The 16,688-nt window shown below is 42.3% G+C and overlaps 1 protein-coding gene across 1 annotated transcript in view; it reads left to right on the top strand.

Annotated features, from left to right (window-relative positions):
• The window catches only part of LOC126267523 (trypsin-7-like), a 265,359-nt gene that overhangs the window by 82,397 nt on the left and 166,274 nt on the right, over positions 1-16,688 (top strand). Inside the window, exon 2 of the mRNA XM_049972826.1 lies at positions 9,327-9,459. Coding sequence (XP_049828783.1) covers positions 9,327-9,459 — 133 coding nt within the window. The remainder of the gene's footprint in view (positions 1-9,326; positions 9,460-16,688) is intronic.

Here is a 16,688-nt window from a genome sequence, read left to right as displayed (position 1 = left end):
ACGGATGCCATGTTCCTTGACTTCCGGAAAGCGTTTAACTCGGCGCCCCACTGCAGACTCCTAACTAAGGTACGAGCATATGGGATTGGTTCCCAAGTATGTGAGTGGCTCGAAGACGTCTTAAGTAATAGAACCTAGTACGTTGTCCTCGATGGTGAGTGTTCATCGGAGGTGAAGGTAACATCTGGAGTGCCCGAGGTAAGTGTGGTAGGTCCGCTGTTGTTTTCTATCTGCATAAATGATCTTTTGGATAAGGTGGATAGCAATGTGCGGCTGTTTGCTGATGATGCTGTGGTGTACGGGAAGGTGTCGTAGAGTGACTGTAGGAGGATACAAGTGACTTGGACAGGATTTGTGATTGGTGTAAAGAATGGCAGCTAACTCTAAATATAGATAAATCTAAATTAATGCAGATAAATAGGAAAAAGAATCCCGTAATTTTTGAATACTCCATTAGTAGTGTAGAGCTTGACACAGTCACATCGATTAAATATCGGGGCTTAACAAAAATGATTCAAATGGTTCTGAGCACTATGCGACGTAACTTCTGAGGTCATCAGTCGCCTAGAACTTAGAACTAATTAAACCTACCTAACCTAAGGACATCACACACATCCATGCCCGAGGCAGGATTCGGACCTGCGACTGTAGCGGTCGCTCGGCTCCAGACTGGGCGTAACATAGCAGAGCGATATGAAGTGGGACAAGCATGTAATGGCAGTTGTGGGGAAGGGGGATAGTCGTCTTCGGTTCATTGGTAGAGTTTTGGAAAGATGTGATTCATCTGTAAAGGAGACCGCTTATAAAACACTAATACGACCCATTCTTGAGTACTGCTTAAGCATTTGGGATCCCTATCTGGTCGGATTGAGGGAGGACATAGAAGCAATTCAGAGGCGGGGTGCTAGATTTGTTACTGGTATCTTTGATCATCATGCGAATGTTACGAAAATGCTTCAGGAACTCGGGTGGGAGTCTCTGGAGGAAAGGAGTCGTTCTTTTCGTGAATCGCCACTAAGGAAATTTAGAGAACCAGCATTTGAGGCTGACTGCAGTACAGTTTTACTGCCGCCAACTTATATTTCGTGGAAAGACCACAAAGATGAAATAAGATAGATTAGGGCTCGTACACATATAGGCAGTCATTTTTCCTTCGTTCTGTTTGAGAGTGGGAGAGAAGATAGTAATTGTGGTACGAGGTACCCTCCGCCACGCACCGTATGGTGGATTGCGGAGTATGTGTAGATATAGATGTAGATGTATTTCAAGGGCAGCTCTAAGCCAGACGCCATGTAGCATGCATTCCACTGACCCCAAACCATCGCCATCTGCGGCTCCAGTGATGTCAAATGAGAGCTGTCTCGAAAACAGGGTGGGGGTCTGTTGTGTTTTCTGATGGAAGCTGGTTTTACCTCGGTGCCAGTGACGGCTCTGTGTTGGTTAGAGGAGGACAGTTGAGAGTCTACAACCAGTAGGCGAGCTACACACTGGACCTACACCTGAAGCGATGGTCAAGGGTACGATTTCACGTGACAGCCTGAGCACTCTGGTGGTTATCCGACCGCACCCTGACTGCAAATTCAATCTAGTGATTCTGCCTGTGGCGCTGCCATTCATGAACAACATTCCATTTCCAAAAGGAAGCGTCCACGTATCACTGTTGTAGCCCAAAATGCTCTGCAGAATGCCGACATGTTGCATTGGCTGCTCGATCATCAGATCTGTCTCCAATCGAGCACATACGGGACATCATCAGAAGACAATTCCAGCAACATCCACAACCATTATTAACCGTTCCTGTATTGACTGATCAAGAGCAACAGGCAGGGAACTCTATCCCACACACTGAAGTATGTCACCTCTACAACACAATGCATGCCCATTTGCATGTTCCCATTCAACATTTCGGCGGTTACACCGGTTGTTTATGTACCAGTAAAAAATGGCTCTCTGAGCACTATGGGACATACAGCTGAGGTCATCAGTCCCCTAGAACTTAGAACTACTTAAACGTAACTAACCTAAGGACACCACACACATCCATGCCCAAGGCAGGATTCGAACCTGCGACCGTAGCGGTCGCGCGATTCCAGACTGAAGCGCCTAGAACCTCTCGGCTACCCCGGCCGACTATGTACCAGTACTTCATATTTGCAGTGGCTTATCTCGTGCTTACATTGACCAGTAACCTTGCAATGTTAATCACTTAAATACGCTACCTAGATAAATGTGTTTCCAAAATTTCATTACTCTACGTTAATTATTTTTTGGTGCTGAGATTTATTACGTCAGTGTAGATGCATAAGGAACGAGTCATTCTTTATTCCCAAATTAAAAGAGAAAAATAAAAAGATAAAACGAAAAACAAAAAGTATACAGTTAAAACATTTGAAAAGCACTAATCTGTAAAAACGCCACTATACATGGCGATTTTACTTCAGACTACGAAAATATCAAAAAGTATGCTTCTGTTGGTAAAGGTGCGGAGCATACGAGGACTGGAAAGTAGAGGGGAAACTAAAGGACAATTAGTTTCGAGTTTGCGGATGGTGTAGAGACTGTGGGAGAGGAGAGGTGGAAACTTACTGGATGTTAACTTTTACCTCCACTAGACATGACGAGTTTCTTCAGACAACGAAAATCTCAAAAAGTATACTTTGGGTTAAAAAACAGGAAACCACATTTTCATTGTCTTTAAAAATGTTATCCGATGATACCAGTGTTGACCCCCGTCCCACGTCCAGAGGATTAGACGGGGACAACTTTGAAATCTTGAATAAAAACATCTCATTTTATTGTTGTTTTGAGTTCTACAGGAGAAAAAACGCAAGTTTTGTTTGTAATACTTTTGTCGCTGCGCGATAGCTGGAGCTGAAATCGGCAAATAACACGCTTGAGTTCCAAAACTGCATTAGCTCAAAAAATTGCATTGGATCAAAAACTTAAAAATAAGAGTGTGTGGCAAATGAAACTGTTTTGCAGTTTTCTCCACGTAGAAGTTCTGGAACATTCATTCATTCATTAGTTGGCTTGAGCTTATCGAGTGAAAATCGCCACCCATGTCTAAAATACTTTCCTTCATAACATGATTGCGTTGTTAGTTAGAATACGGGCTATGACGATAGAGGAGAAATATTGAATGGTTAACATTTACGGAGAAAATGGAACGTCGACAACGTTTCCTAAACGGATTGCGATCACACGCTTCTTTTTGTCGGGTTATTCGACACTTCTCCACCGACGGAACTGTCCAGTTACCATCGAAGATCAGTTGTTGGAGAGAATAATGAAACTGCGATTTTAGTTGCAGTGAATCCTAACCCCTACATTAGCACTCGGCAATTAAGTCGTGATTAGGGAATTAGTCAGACTAGCGTTTACCGACTTTCGTAGCGTAGGAAATATCATCCGGTGCATATTTCCCTTCATCAGGAACTTCACGGTAATAATTTCCAGAACCGAACAACATTTTTCCAGTGGTCTCTTCAGCAGAAACGGATATCCCCAATTTCTTTCCTCGAGTGTTGTTCTCTGACGAGTCCACATTCACGTACCGCGGTACAATTATGGGCCGGCTGCGGTGGCCGAGCGGTTCTAGGCGCTTCAGTCTGGAACCGCGCGATTGCTACGGTCGCAGGTTCGAATCCTGCCTCGAGCATGGATGTGTGTGATGTCCTTGGTTAGTTAGGTTTAAATAGTTCTAAGTTATATGAGACTGATGACCTCAGATGTTAAGTCCCATAGTGCTCAGAGCCATTTGAACCATTATTTTGAAACCACATACCCCCCTCCCCCCCCCCCCCCCCCCAGCAGACAGGCCACATTAGTCCACGGGTAACATTCAGAATTAGCGCCACATTAAACATATGGCAAACGACTAACAAGCGAGCAGCGACAACAACTCAGTATCTCTCAAAGAGTAAGGAGACGGAAGTGTTTGCTCAAATCACGTTTTGTCACCTTTTGTGGAAAATACTGTACTCAATAGCAGTAGAAAAAGATATCCATTAAAGATACGAAATAGGATGGAAAATATAAGTATACTATTATACATAACCACTAACCACAAAAAATGCTCAAAGACTTTCCTTCTTGACTACTTTGCAGATAACATTCTATCAAAAACAACAAAACTAACTATGAAGTACTACTTCAGAAATGCTCAAAGAACTTCCTTCATGTCTACTTTGCAGGTAACATTCCATCAAAAACGACAAAAAAGGTCACAGAAACCCATGTGTAATAACGCAATGTAAATTTCAGGTGAGAATCGAAACAAACCAAATAAAATACACGTGTTATTTTTTTAGGCCTACAATGCATAAATGATTATAAACTTTATATTACACTTTACAGAAATAAAATTTGACCCACTGAAGATGATACATAGGTGTCGAAACATGTGTGGGTGAATAAAAAGAAACAGAAGTGTTAGCGTAAGTCGGATTTTCAAAACAACCCAAATTCCTATCTAAGATTTCAGAATTGCTCCCCGCCTCACCCCTGGGATTGGGGCAATTGAGTCAACATTGGTATCGCCGGACACCATTTTTTTAATGATGAACACGTATTTTTTTTGTTTACCAATCCGACACATAGTTATTGAGATCTTTCGTTGTCTGAAGATAAAAATCTTACAGGTACCTACAGGTAGCGTTGAGAAAAACACGTTATGTTAAAAAACAACAATACAATGGGTAAAATTGGGTTTTATGGGTTTAGTTTTGAATTGCTATAAAAATAATTATAAAAGTGGCAATTTTATTTACGCACTGTATTTTAAATAGTTATGATGGTATCTGATACTCAAGTACTAATGCAAAGAAACGTAATGATGCTAAAATGCTTTAAATTCTTGCTATGATTTCATCTTTAAAATTTAATAATTCTCTTCCTGTTATTATTTAATTAATTAACTTACGTCGTTCAGATTTCGTAACGCTGACGGCGTTAAAATTTAAAGTTGTTCCGTCCCTGTTTTGTTTTCTTTCAATTGTTGCGAGCCAGCGATGGTGCAATGCTGTTCGCTTTCAAGTCTACACGTTTATAAAAATCAGGTCCAGGAAACACTTTTGTGACCACGGTTGCGATTTAGACGGTATTGGCGTAACTGTACTGATCAAGAGTTATCGTTTCCGAAAGATGCAAGTTCGATTAAAGCTGTGTGCATTTTTGCGCAAATAATGAAAATATTCCTAACACGTCACGTAACAAAAAGTAACATGCGAATCACAACCGTGGTCAAACGAAGAAAATATATGATAACATAAATGTTCTTCGCTGTTATTCAGGACAGATTCAGATTAAACACAGCAATTTTCAGTCTTTAGAAATCACAAGACGATACCCTTTAGAGATATTTGTTTTGAATAACTTGTATTTACCTTTTCTTATACAATATGGTGATTGTCCGCATGGATTATCTCTCTCTCTCTCTCCTTTTTATAGCCTTTATACGTTCACATTACATACATCGATAAAGAAACTTTTCTTTCTCTACCGACCACTACGAGAACAAAATCCGCTCAGACAAAATGTCTTACACAGACTCAGTTCTCACTTAACAATCATATATAGTTTCGTAGTAAAAACAATGCTAGTTTATTCCGTGCACTAGAAAGTCTTTGATTCACTGAGCACAAAAATTGAAATAATAAAATTATAATTACGTTTTCAATATCGTCAATTCTTCTTTATATCATGAAAATAAGGTTTGACACCGTCGTAATATTATTTTTCATCGTTGTAGCACTATAGTTTTCTACAAGGTTTTAGCTACTGGCGTTTCAATAGTTGAATTCAAATTCCTGTTATTAATTTATTCAAAACAGTAATCCATTCTTAAAGCTGTTTTATTAGTGTCTCATTTCTTCCCTGCCAACAACGCATGCCCTGAGAGAATTTTCTCAGGCTTGTTTGTTCAAAATTAAGAAACAATTTAGGAGAGATAAGGCCCGAGAAATTAGTGAAGATTTATGAGTTTCTGCGTTTAAAATGGTTCAAATGGCTCTGAGCCCTATGGAACTTAACATCTGTGGTCATTAGTCCCCCAGAACTTAGAACTACTTAAACCTAACTAACCTAAGGACACCACACACATCCATGCCCAAGGCAGGATTCGAACCTGCGACCGTAGCGGTCACGTGGTTCCAGACTGAAGCGCCTAGAACCGCACGGCCACACCGGCCGGCTCCTGCGTTTAAAGTAAATGGTATTTTATAGTCGTTACTATCTACATAAAATTAAAGCTTTTTACTGTAAGTGATTTTTAACTGTGTTTCTTATTTTGAAAGAAAAGTTAAAACACAGTATTAATAAAATAAATTCTTTTGACAGTAAATGGTTGCCTGTAAGCCTAACTATACATTTTGTAGGTTAATTAAATGTTCATAAATTTATTTAGGTCTTTTTTAAAAAAATCGCATGGTGCTTTTTTTGGGTCGGTCTAAATTAATACCTGTACGTAGGGATCTTCTGCAGTCACAAGGACATTGAGAATGATTTTTCTAGCGATTTAACACGAATGTCATGAGGACGTGGTCTGGCGAGGGTGCAAAGTGTTTTTCGAGCAATTTATGTTCTGTTATGTACCTGATCTCACGAAAAATGATAAAGGCCGGGAGTGAGGTGTGCTGATCACATGCCCCACCATATCCACATCCTATGACGCCTAAAAACTGAGGATGAAACGGTGGCCGGTCACCGTTGAGCCTTCAGGCCTATTCGGGCGGTGTTTGTTTTCATGTACCTAATCTGTGGTACTGAATTACTTTTAGTCTCAACTATTCCTCCTGGCGCTACAGTTTGCATGCATGTGCATAATTTTGTAGCGTTTTTGTTTTGCTTGTTGGTATTCCGGTTGCTATGGCTTTATTTATGGATTGTCATTTTGTTTCTGTAATTCACTGTTGCTGTTTGAGTTTACGCAGTCATTTTGTCTCTGGAGAAAGCGAGTCGAGCTGTGGACGCTACAAAATGGAGTGCCAAGTCGAGAAATATATACACTTCCAACATATTCTTCTGTTTGAGTTCAATAGAGGGGTGACAGTACCTGAGGCAGCAGAAACATTTTCGCCAGGTATGGGGATAATGGCATTGGACAGAGCACGACAAGTAAAAGATTTTCTGGTTTCAAGGAGGATCATTTCGACATTAGTGACTCTCCACGTTCAGGAAGACTTTCGGGGTTTGACGAAGATCCTTTCAACGCATTAATCCACAATGATTAATCCACGTCATTGCACTCAATAACTGGCAAATATGATGAACTGTGATCATCCCACCACCGTACATCTGCATGCAATGAGGGAAGTTCAAAAATCGAGTGTGTGTGTGTACCGCATGCTCTAAACCAAATCACAAAAATCAGTGGGTGGCCATATGTGCATCTCTGCTTGCTCGCCATCAAATGACTCGTGAACATCATCGACCATTCCTATCCCGCATTGTTCCTGGTGACGGGAAACGGTGTCTTTGCGCTGCCGAAAGGAAAACAAAGGAATGGTTGAGCCCAAAGAAAGCAACAGCTCCCCGTACAAAGACCATTGCGCATCCACAGAAAATGTTATGCATCTGGTGGAAGAGCGACGGTGTGGTGTACTACTAAGTGCTTCCCCAAGGCGTATCCATCACTGCTGACATTTATTCTCAACAACTGAAACGTCTTGCAGACACTATCCAAGAATAACGACACAGACGGCTGCGCGAAGCGGTGCTATTCCTCGATAACGTCCTCCCGCAATCTGCTAGACCGACAGAGAGCACTATACGGGAGTTAGGTTGGGAAGTCATTCCGCACCCACCTTATTCGCTTGTCGCGCTCTCTGTCGAACAATCTTAAAATGGCTTGAAGAGTTCTTCGCCTCAAAACCACGTGGCTTCCACAGTCGCGGAATAAAGAAGTTACCCAACGTTGACACACCGTTGTAAATAGTGAAGGAGACAATACAGGGCTATTCAAAAAGAAGGGACAGATTTTAAAGATTCATGGGGCAAGCTGTGACAGAACCTATCTAGAGGCGGCCGGTGTGGCAGAGCGGTTCTAGGCGCTACAGTCTGGAACAGCGCGACCGCTACGGTCGCAGGTTCGAATCCTGCCTCGGGCATGGATGTGTGTGATGTCTTTAGGTTAGTTAGGTTTAAGTAGTTCTAATTTCTAGGGGATTGATGATCCTCACACCTTGTGACTTTTATTCGTGATATTGCGTAAAAGATCGCTTTCTTATTCCTCCTCTGCGTGACACACTTAAAAAGTTTGCGACATCGCATTGTTGAAGCTGTGAATTCGATAACGAGAGACCAGCTGTTTCGTATGTGTCAGGAAATGACCCACCATTTTGATATTTGTCGTATAACACATGGTGCTCACCATTGTATGTATAAAAATACAGGAACGTTGAAATTGTGTTTACGCGTTTTAGTATTAGTTGAAAACAGTCTTGGTTGCAATTTTCATTTTTTTTATTTACTTATCGACGATACGTTTCAGCTTATTTAGGCATCTTCATGCTGATCTTAATTTGGTGTTTCTTAGGACGATCCTTTAGACAGTGTAGCTAATGGCCATCGTCGAGTACATCAGGCCAACATCGCCTTCGCTAACATCACTAACTACTTAAGCCCCATCTGCTCCTGTGAACGTGTACGCTTGGTCTTGGGGTCACTCACGTTCATCTAGAAAAATATTTACTGAGGTTAACGAAGGCGATGTTGGCCTGATGTTCAAATTCAAATGGCTCTGAGCACTATGGGACTTCACTGATGTGATCATCAATCCCCTAGAAATTAGTACTACTTAAACCCAACTAACCTAAAGGCATCACACACATCCATGCCCGAGGCAGGATTCGAACCTGCGACCGTAGCGGTCGCGCGGTTCCAGACTGAAGCGCCTAGAACCGCTCGGCCGTGGCCTGATGTACTCGACGATGCCCATTAGCTACACTGTCTAAAGGATCGTCCTAGGAAATACCAAATTAAGATCAACCTGAAGATGCCTAAATAAGGTGAAATGCGTAGTTGACAGACAAAAGAACGAAAATGGCAAAGAAGACTGTTTTCAACTAATACTATTAAACAATGTTATGCTGATTCATGCCACAGATGGATTGGAAGAATTTTTATGTGCTTTGTAGTTTGGAAGCAATAAATGATTAAAATCTGTTCCTTATTTTTGAATAACCCAGTATTACTGATGACTAAGGTCTGTGTCATGTGAATCTGCTGTGTTTATAGTCTTCTGGAAAAACGTTTTGAACTCATGCACCAGCCTGATATTGAATGGAACACAGAGCATGTAACAGCGACGGCCACCTGCCACTGTGCAGCACTCGGGCGTGCTGGCGAGGGCGGGTCTGGAGGGCGTGGCTGCGGCGGTGCCGGCACCCAGGCGCACCCAGAAGATGCTCCTGCCGCCCCTCGGCGCTGGGAAGCCGAGCGACTGGCAACGACAACCGTGCCGTAAGTCCACCAGACGTAACAGTCTACTAATCACGCACTGTATCTTGGCGCTTTGCGCGGGTGCTGCTGGGAAACGGATTCTGCCGGTTCCTCCACTTCTATAGTGCGCGTCATTTACGACGAGGGCCGAGTTTAGGTTCGTTCTGCGCACCTGACGTCGCAAAACACAGTCATGCAATGAACAGGGAACGACGCTGTTAGAGCTCGACTGCAGTGCAGAGCACGGACGAGTGTCTTCAGTTTTAGAAACGTTCAGTCATAAAGAAAGTAATTGAATAAAAGCAATGTCTTGATAGCTGACTTTCTTTTATAGAATGTTTGGAAAAAGCCTTCTTTATACCAATTGCTTCATATTCTATTAATTAATTAAACGCCGGCCAGAGTGCCCAAGCGGTTCTAAGCGCTACAGCCTGGAACCGCGCGACCGCTGCGGTCGCAGGTTCGAATCCTGCCTCAGGCATGGATGTGTGTGATGTCCTTATGTTAGTTAGGTTTATGAAGTTCTAAGTTCCAGGGGACTGATGACCTCAGATGTTAAGTCCCATAGTGCTCAGAGCCAAATTAATTAAACCAAACATGCAATAAGCCTCCGAATTCCGGCGATAGCAAGGAAAGGTGTTTGTATCATTCTCACGAACCGCTTTTTCGCAATAAAGTACAGTGGTAATTGTTTATTTCCTATTGTACTTCGACGAAACGTGAGTAATTCATAATCATAACAACAGTGTTTGTCGGTATTTAGCGTAATATTTTAAAGTCCTCCAGGAGCATGGTTAAATTGCGAGCTGTGTTAGCGTAATGGTTAAGGTGTTTGGCTGCCAAGCGAAAAGTTCTGAGTTCAAACCTTGTTCAGTGCTTTAGATCTTCCATATTTAAAAACAATATTGAAGTGTCTTACTCGTACTCAAAATGTTAGAAATCGAAATAGACGACAGAGGGATAGAGAAACAATTAAAATCGCTCAAAAGAGGCAAGGCCGCTGGACCTGATGGGATACCAGTTCCATTTTACACAGAGTACGCGAAGGAACTTGCCCCCCTTCTTGCAGCGGTGTACTGTAGGTCTCTGGAGGAGTGTAGCATTCCAAAGGATTGGAAAAGGGCACAGGTCATCCCCGTTTTCAAGAAGTGACGTCGAACAGATGTGCAGAACTATAGACCTATATCTCTAACGTCGATCAGTTGTCGAATTTTGGAACTCGTATTATGTTCGAGTATAATGAATTTTCTGAAGACTAGAAATCTACTCTATAGGAATCAGCGCAATTCGTCCACGAGACTCAGAGGGCCATAGACACGGGTTCCCAGGTAGATGCCGTCTTTCTTGACTTCTGCAAGGTATTCGATACAGTTCCCCACAGTCGTTTAATGAACAAAGTAAGAGCATATGGACTATCAGACCAGTTATGTGATGGGATTGAAGAGTTTCTAAATAACAGAACGCAGCGTGTCATTCTCAATGGAGACAAGTCTTCCGAAGTAAGAGCGATTTCAGGTGTGCCCCAGGGGAACGCCGTAAGACCGTTGCTATTCACAATACAAATAAATGACCTTGTGGATGACACCAGAAGTTTACTGATGCTTTTTGCGGATGATGCTGTAGTATATCGAGAGATTGTAACAATGGAAAATTGTACTGAAATGCAGGAGGATCTGCAGCGAATTGACGCATGGTGCAGGGAATGGCAATTTAATCTCAATGTAGACAAGTGTAATGTGCTGCAAATACATAGAAGGAAAGATCCCTTATCATTTAGCTACAATATAGCAAGTGAGCAACTGGAAGCAGTTAATTCCATAAATTATCTAGGAGTACACATTAGGAGTGATTTAAAATGGAATGATCATATAAAGTTGATCGTCGGTAAAGCAGATGCCAGACTGTGATTCATTGGAAGAATCCTAAGGAAATGCAATCCGAAAACAAAGGAAGTAGTGTAGGCGCCCCAGTGGTCCCGGTCGCCTAAGGTGGACTGGAAGCTGAGCGGTGAACTCTCCAGTTGTCAGGATGCTAGGAAATGACTGTGGACGCGTCATAAACACCAAAGGAAACATTATTAATTCATGACACCTTTATTCCTGCCGAGTACAATGTGGCCTGCTTAACACAGGCTGGCTGACCTTGGTGATATCAACGACCTTCCACGAGTCCTCGCTGACTCGGAGCAATGACACCAGCTCCAGGCCGCACCAGTCTTGCTAGCGCAGCGGAGCGTGCTGTGACATAGCGGTGGGATGCCCTTACTTTGGCCGCGCGTGGCTGGCGGCGCCCGGCTGGCCGGCTGGCTTGGCGGCGGACAGCAGGCGGCTGCGCGTAGGAGGCTCCGGGTTGGAGTCCCGGCGCTGTCGGCAGGAGAAGCATTCTCGTAGTGCTGAGTGTACTCTATCCCACCTCATCTTCCCCCCAGCTCCTCCTGGTGGCTCGTCCACGTTGGACAGGCGGAACGGGCTGCAATCCCCCAGCATCGTCAGCTCACCCGGTTGTGACGGCGGACGCACAGGGCCTAGGCCCCACACGATCTCGATGACAGCTCACTGATGTGGTCAGCATTGGTGGCGAGCGAGTCTTCAATGATGTCTGCCAATCCTGGGTTGATGATTCACAGCGGCAGCAGAGAGGACCAGACCTGGTACTGTCCCCTCATGTCTGCTGCTGGATGGGCCGCCCTTAGTGCAACATCTCCTTAATAAAGATTAACATGTCGATCACCCAGCTGAGAGCTTCGCAGCGACCCAGTACACATCTAACTGCAAGTCTAACTGCAAGTGCCTTGTTGCTATCAAAGCTGGTATATTTAAAGGAAGCACGAGCGACGTCCTGACATCATGCTCGTTTGTAATGAACACATTTGTTCCACTTATACTGCCGATTTATCTGTCGTACCTGCCCCTTAGGAGTTCTTGTGACAGAGTTACGTGTTGTTATGGCAGACTTCGCGAAGTTAAGAAATACAGTGCAGCTGACGCTATACCTCTGTCTTACACTCTACGAAAGTCTCCGTCTAACACAAACCCACTTGCTAAGCAATTCTCCCTCGCCTGTTGTGTGTAATCAGGCCACTTCCCCTGCGTGATGACACATTCCGATACATGTGCAATCCTCTTAGCTCTTGGCTAGCCTACTGCCTCTGGCTCTCGGCACAGGCAACGAAACTTTGACAATATTCCACGTTTCCAACTCTTTACTATTCTGCGACACTACAGTAGTTTAGAGTACGCTTGTTCTCCCACTGCTTGAATACTGCTCAGCAGTGTGGGATCTGTACCAGATAGGATTGATAGAATAGATAGAGAAGATCCAACGGAGAGCAGCTCGCTTCGTTACAGGACCATTTTGTAATAGCGAAAGCGTTACGGATATGATAGATAAACTCCAGTGGAATACTCTGCAGGAGAGACGCTCAGTAGCTCGGTACGGGCTTTTGTTGAAGTTTCGAGAACATACCTTCATCAAGGAGTCAAGCAGTATATTGCTCCCTCCTAAGTATATCTTGCGAAGAGACCATAAGGATAAAATCAGAGGGATTAGAGCCCACACAGAGGCATACCGACTATCCTTCTTTCCACAAACAATACAAGACTGGAATAGAAGGGAGAACCGATAGAGGTACTCAAGGTACCCTCCGCCACACACCGTCAGGTGGCTGGCCGAGTATGGATGTAGATGTAGATGTAGAAAAGCGATGTCACTGACTGTTTCAAGCATTTCGAAGCTGCGGCAACCGTTTTTGACAACTGAATCGCTGCAGCCAGTTTGACAAGCATGCAGTGCCCTCTCCCGCTAATAGTGGGCGATGGTAGTGCTAAACGGATATGCGGGCGCTCAAACGCCGAGCTACCGAAAGATGTCTCTACGGGCCCGCTACCATGATGATGTTGATGACGTCATGGCTAAAAGCAGACGGGTGGTATCCCATGCTTCACTTATAAACAATTTTCGCTGCCTTATATCCAATGTCGGATATGACATGACATCATTATTTGGGAACATGAAATCTGTGAATGGCTGGAAATGGTCTCCAAGTAGCCGAACATAACTATTTCCAGTCAATATCGGTTCAGTTGGACCAGCGGACCCAGTCCATTCACAGCCCACGTCATTATGAAGCCACTACCAACTTGCACAGTGCCTTATTGACAAATTCGGTCAACGGCTTAGTGGGGTGTACTCCACACTCGAATCCTACCATCAACTCTTACCAACTAAAATCGGAACTCTTCTGACCAGGCCACGGTTTTCCAGTAGTCTAGGGTCCAAACGATACAGTCACGAGCCCAGGAAAGGTGTTGCAGGCTATGTCACGCTGTTAGCAAAGGCTGTAACGTCCCCTTAGAAAAGTTATACAAGACTGGTCTATGTGAAACGTCCTCTTTGAACAATTATACACGAATGTGCTTAAACTGACACACAATATTTTTAGCACAAAGCAATCTGACTTCCAAAAATCTCTACGAAAGAATGGCCCTGACTAACATTAACCTATATGTTTCACAAATCACTTACCTCACTAAAATCTTCGTTACTCGAACTACTGCAATACAGCGAGCGCCACTACTGCCAGCTAAATAAAAGATTCAAACTACTGAAGGCACTAACTACTGATAGGCATAGTTAGTAAATGAATGATTTTAATACAGAACAAACAATGTATTTACTTTAATAGTCATAATATATATAGCAGTCCATGACATCCAGTCTTACAAATTTCAAAACTCCACCATCTCTCTCCCCACGTCCACCACTGCTGGCGGCTCACCTCCAACTGCGCAACGCTACACGCTGTTAATATCCAGCTGCCCAACACTACAATGGCGAGTATTACAACAATGCCAACCAGCCACTGACTGCACGCAGCACAGCCAGTGATTTTTCATACAGAGCGCAATGTGGCGTTACAAATAAGAAAACCTAAACAGCCTACTTACGTAGCCCCCATGCTCCCCACAAAAAATGTTACAAATTGTTTTGGGCTCTGGCCAATACAAATTTGAAAAATTTTTTCATTATTACTTTAACAAAGATATCAAATGCACACACTTATTAATACAATGTTGGTCAAAAGCTAAAATTTTCTCACAGTCCATAAAGACAGTCCTGATCATTCATCACAGTAAAATTGCAGTGTTTTTTTTTTCTCAAAGTCTGAGCAGTAAAAGAAAATGCACATAGAAGTAGTGGATTTCCATGCAGTTTTGAAGAAGTAGTGTTGTCCTTCCAACGGAAAGACAGTGCTGACTCTTGACATGCTGACAGGTAATGGCCCACAACAGAGCAAACCCACAGCAGAGTCATTCGAAGTTTTGAAGAATATTGGTAGGTTGGTCATCACAGAGCAGACCCACTGTAGTCCTAGTAGAGATTATGGTATTGGTGGGCCACCAGAGGTGCAGACCCACTGCAGTCCTTGTAGAAATAATGGTATTGGTGAGTCATCAAAGGTGTAGACCCACTGTAGTCCTTGTAGAAATGGCTAGCAGCCAACTGTTGCGACTGTGCAGATGCACAATCACCATCGAAGAGTCTTGTGGAGAATATAGCAAGTCCATAAACCACCACTTGCGCACTCACAAAGTTTTTGAATTGTCCTTAGAACCAGCAATGCTGTTAACCAGTCCCTTGCTGAATTATCAACACATGTGCAAACACTATCAGTTCCTACTTCTCACATATTGTCCATATACTATGACCAACAGAAATGTGTGCAGTAAAATGTAATTTACAAGTTACTTAATTTGATGAACTTGTGTCAATTACAATTTTATAACATGAGAATACAATAACAAAGATACAAAATATATCATTAAAGAATATAATAGTACAGATAACATTTGTAGTAAAACGGGCTTTACAAAAGAATAGAAATAAACATATACATCAGTGTTACAGGAATTATGACATAAGTAAATACATAAAGATCAGAATAACTTTGGAAACATCAACTTCACATATGAGCAACAAAACAGAACAGATAAATAATGTCTAAACATCTTTACAAAGTAAATAACATATTATTAGAAAACTTCTACAACATAAATCTTATTAGCTAAACACATAAAGACAGGACAAACACAGATTCACATAGCATAATAACACAAAATACGGGACAGGGTTTGTTTTCAGTGTGAAATTTGGTACTGCAGTCCAACCCAAAACATCATTCTGTAGATTTTTCATCGTATCTCAACATTTGTTTCCACCAAAAATATCCTATCCAAGCATGCTATCTGTATTTTGTTCACAGCCTCTTTCAAAAATAGTTTTTCTCCACTGTACACTATTTTTTTGGCCAAATCATTTTCTTATAACTTCTCAATGCATTTCTTCCAATTCCTCATAGTTAGTTTCTTATATAGTCTCCCCCCTCTTAAGCTAACTTAAAATCTACTGAGCTCAGATGCTAAACTAAGGGACGAGTCAATGCAGCAGCACAAAACAATTAACACAAACAGCAATGACAAAAATGGAAATTGTGGAAGCAAGCAGCAGAAAAGGCAATAACTTATATCTAAACATGACAAAGCTCAAGCAGAAAAAATATTACAGTAAAAATGTTTAATACCTATGTCACATCTTAACACTAGAGTGATGTATCACGAGAACATACGCTAGCAGATAAGTTACCAAGCCATAAAAAAAATATTTTTGCAATTTCTGTGAAGGGAAATGTCTATTTGTGCTCTCTTTTCTAAGAAAGTACGTCATACAATGGTTCTTTACTGGGTCTGTAGACAGAAAATAGTGATATTAGTACATCTATTAAATTTTATTTTAACCAATGCTGCAGTGCAGATAGAAACTGGATATTAAACAAAATGAGCAATCTCTCAGCTAGAAAGACAATAGATATAAAATGTTTCTCATCATTTCATTTCAGTAAATATCATAAATTAAGAGCTTCACAGTGTAATCATATGTTTTCAAGTTTGGGCGTGTCGTATTTCCGATGCTTTCTACAAAGGAATGACAATAGCGAGGTTAATGGCCTCCTTTTTTTCTCCACCTGTGCCTCTGAAAGGCACACACTAATAACTTTTTCTCAAGGCGACTGGCACACCTGGACGCTCATAACGCATTACGTCACGGTCACTTACCTTTCATACCGAAATATTTAAGAGAGCAGTTTCCGCTACAGTGACAGTCTCATATAAAAAAAATTTCACAAGTTGAGAATTTGCGTTACAAATGTGTAGAAACAAAATCCTATAAATACACTCCTGGAAATGGAAAAA

This window comes from Schistocerca gregaria, chromosome 4 (assembly GCF_023897955.1).
Source record: "Schistocerca gregaria isolate iqSchGreg1 chromosome 4, iqSchGreg1.2, whole genome shotgun sequence".
Taxonomy (NCBI): Eukaryota; Metazoa; Arthropoda; class Insecta; order Orthoptera; family Acrididae; genus Schistocerca; species Schistocerca gregaria.
This window is presented reverse-complemented; position numbering and strand designations above follow the sequence as displayed.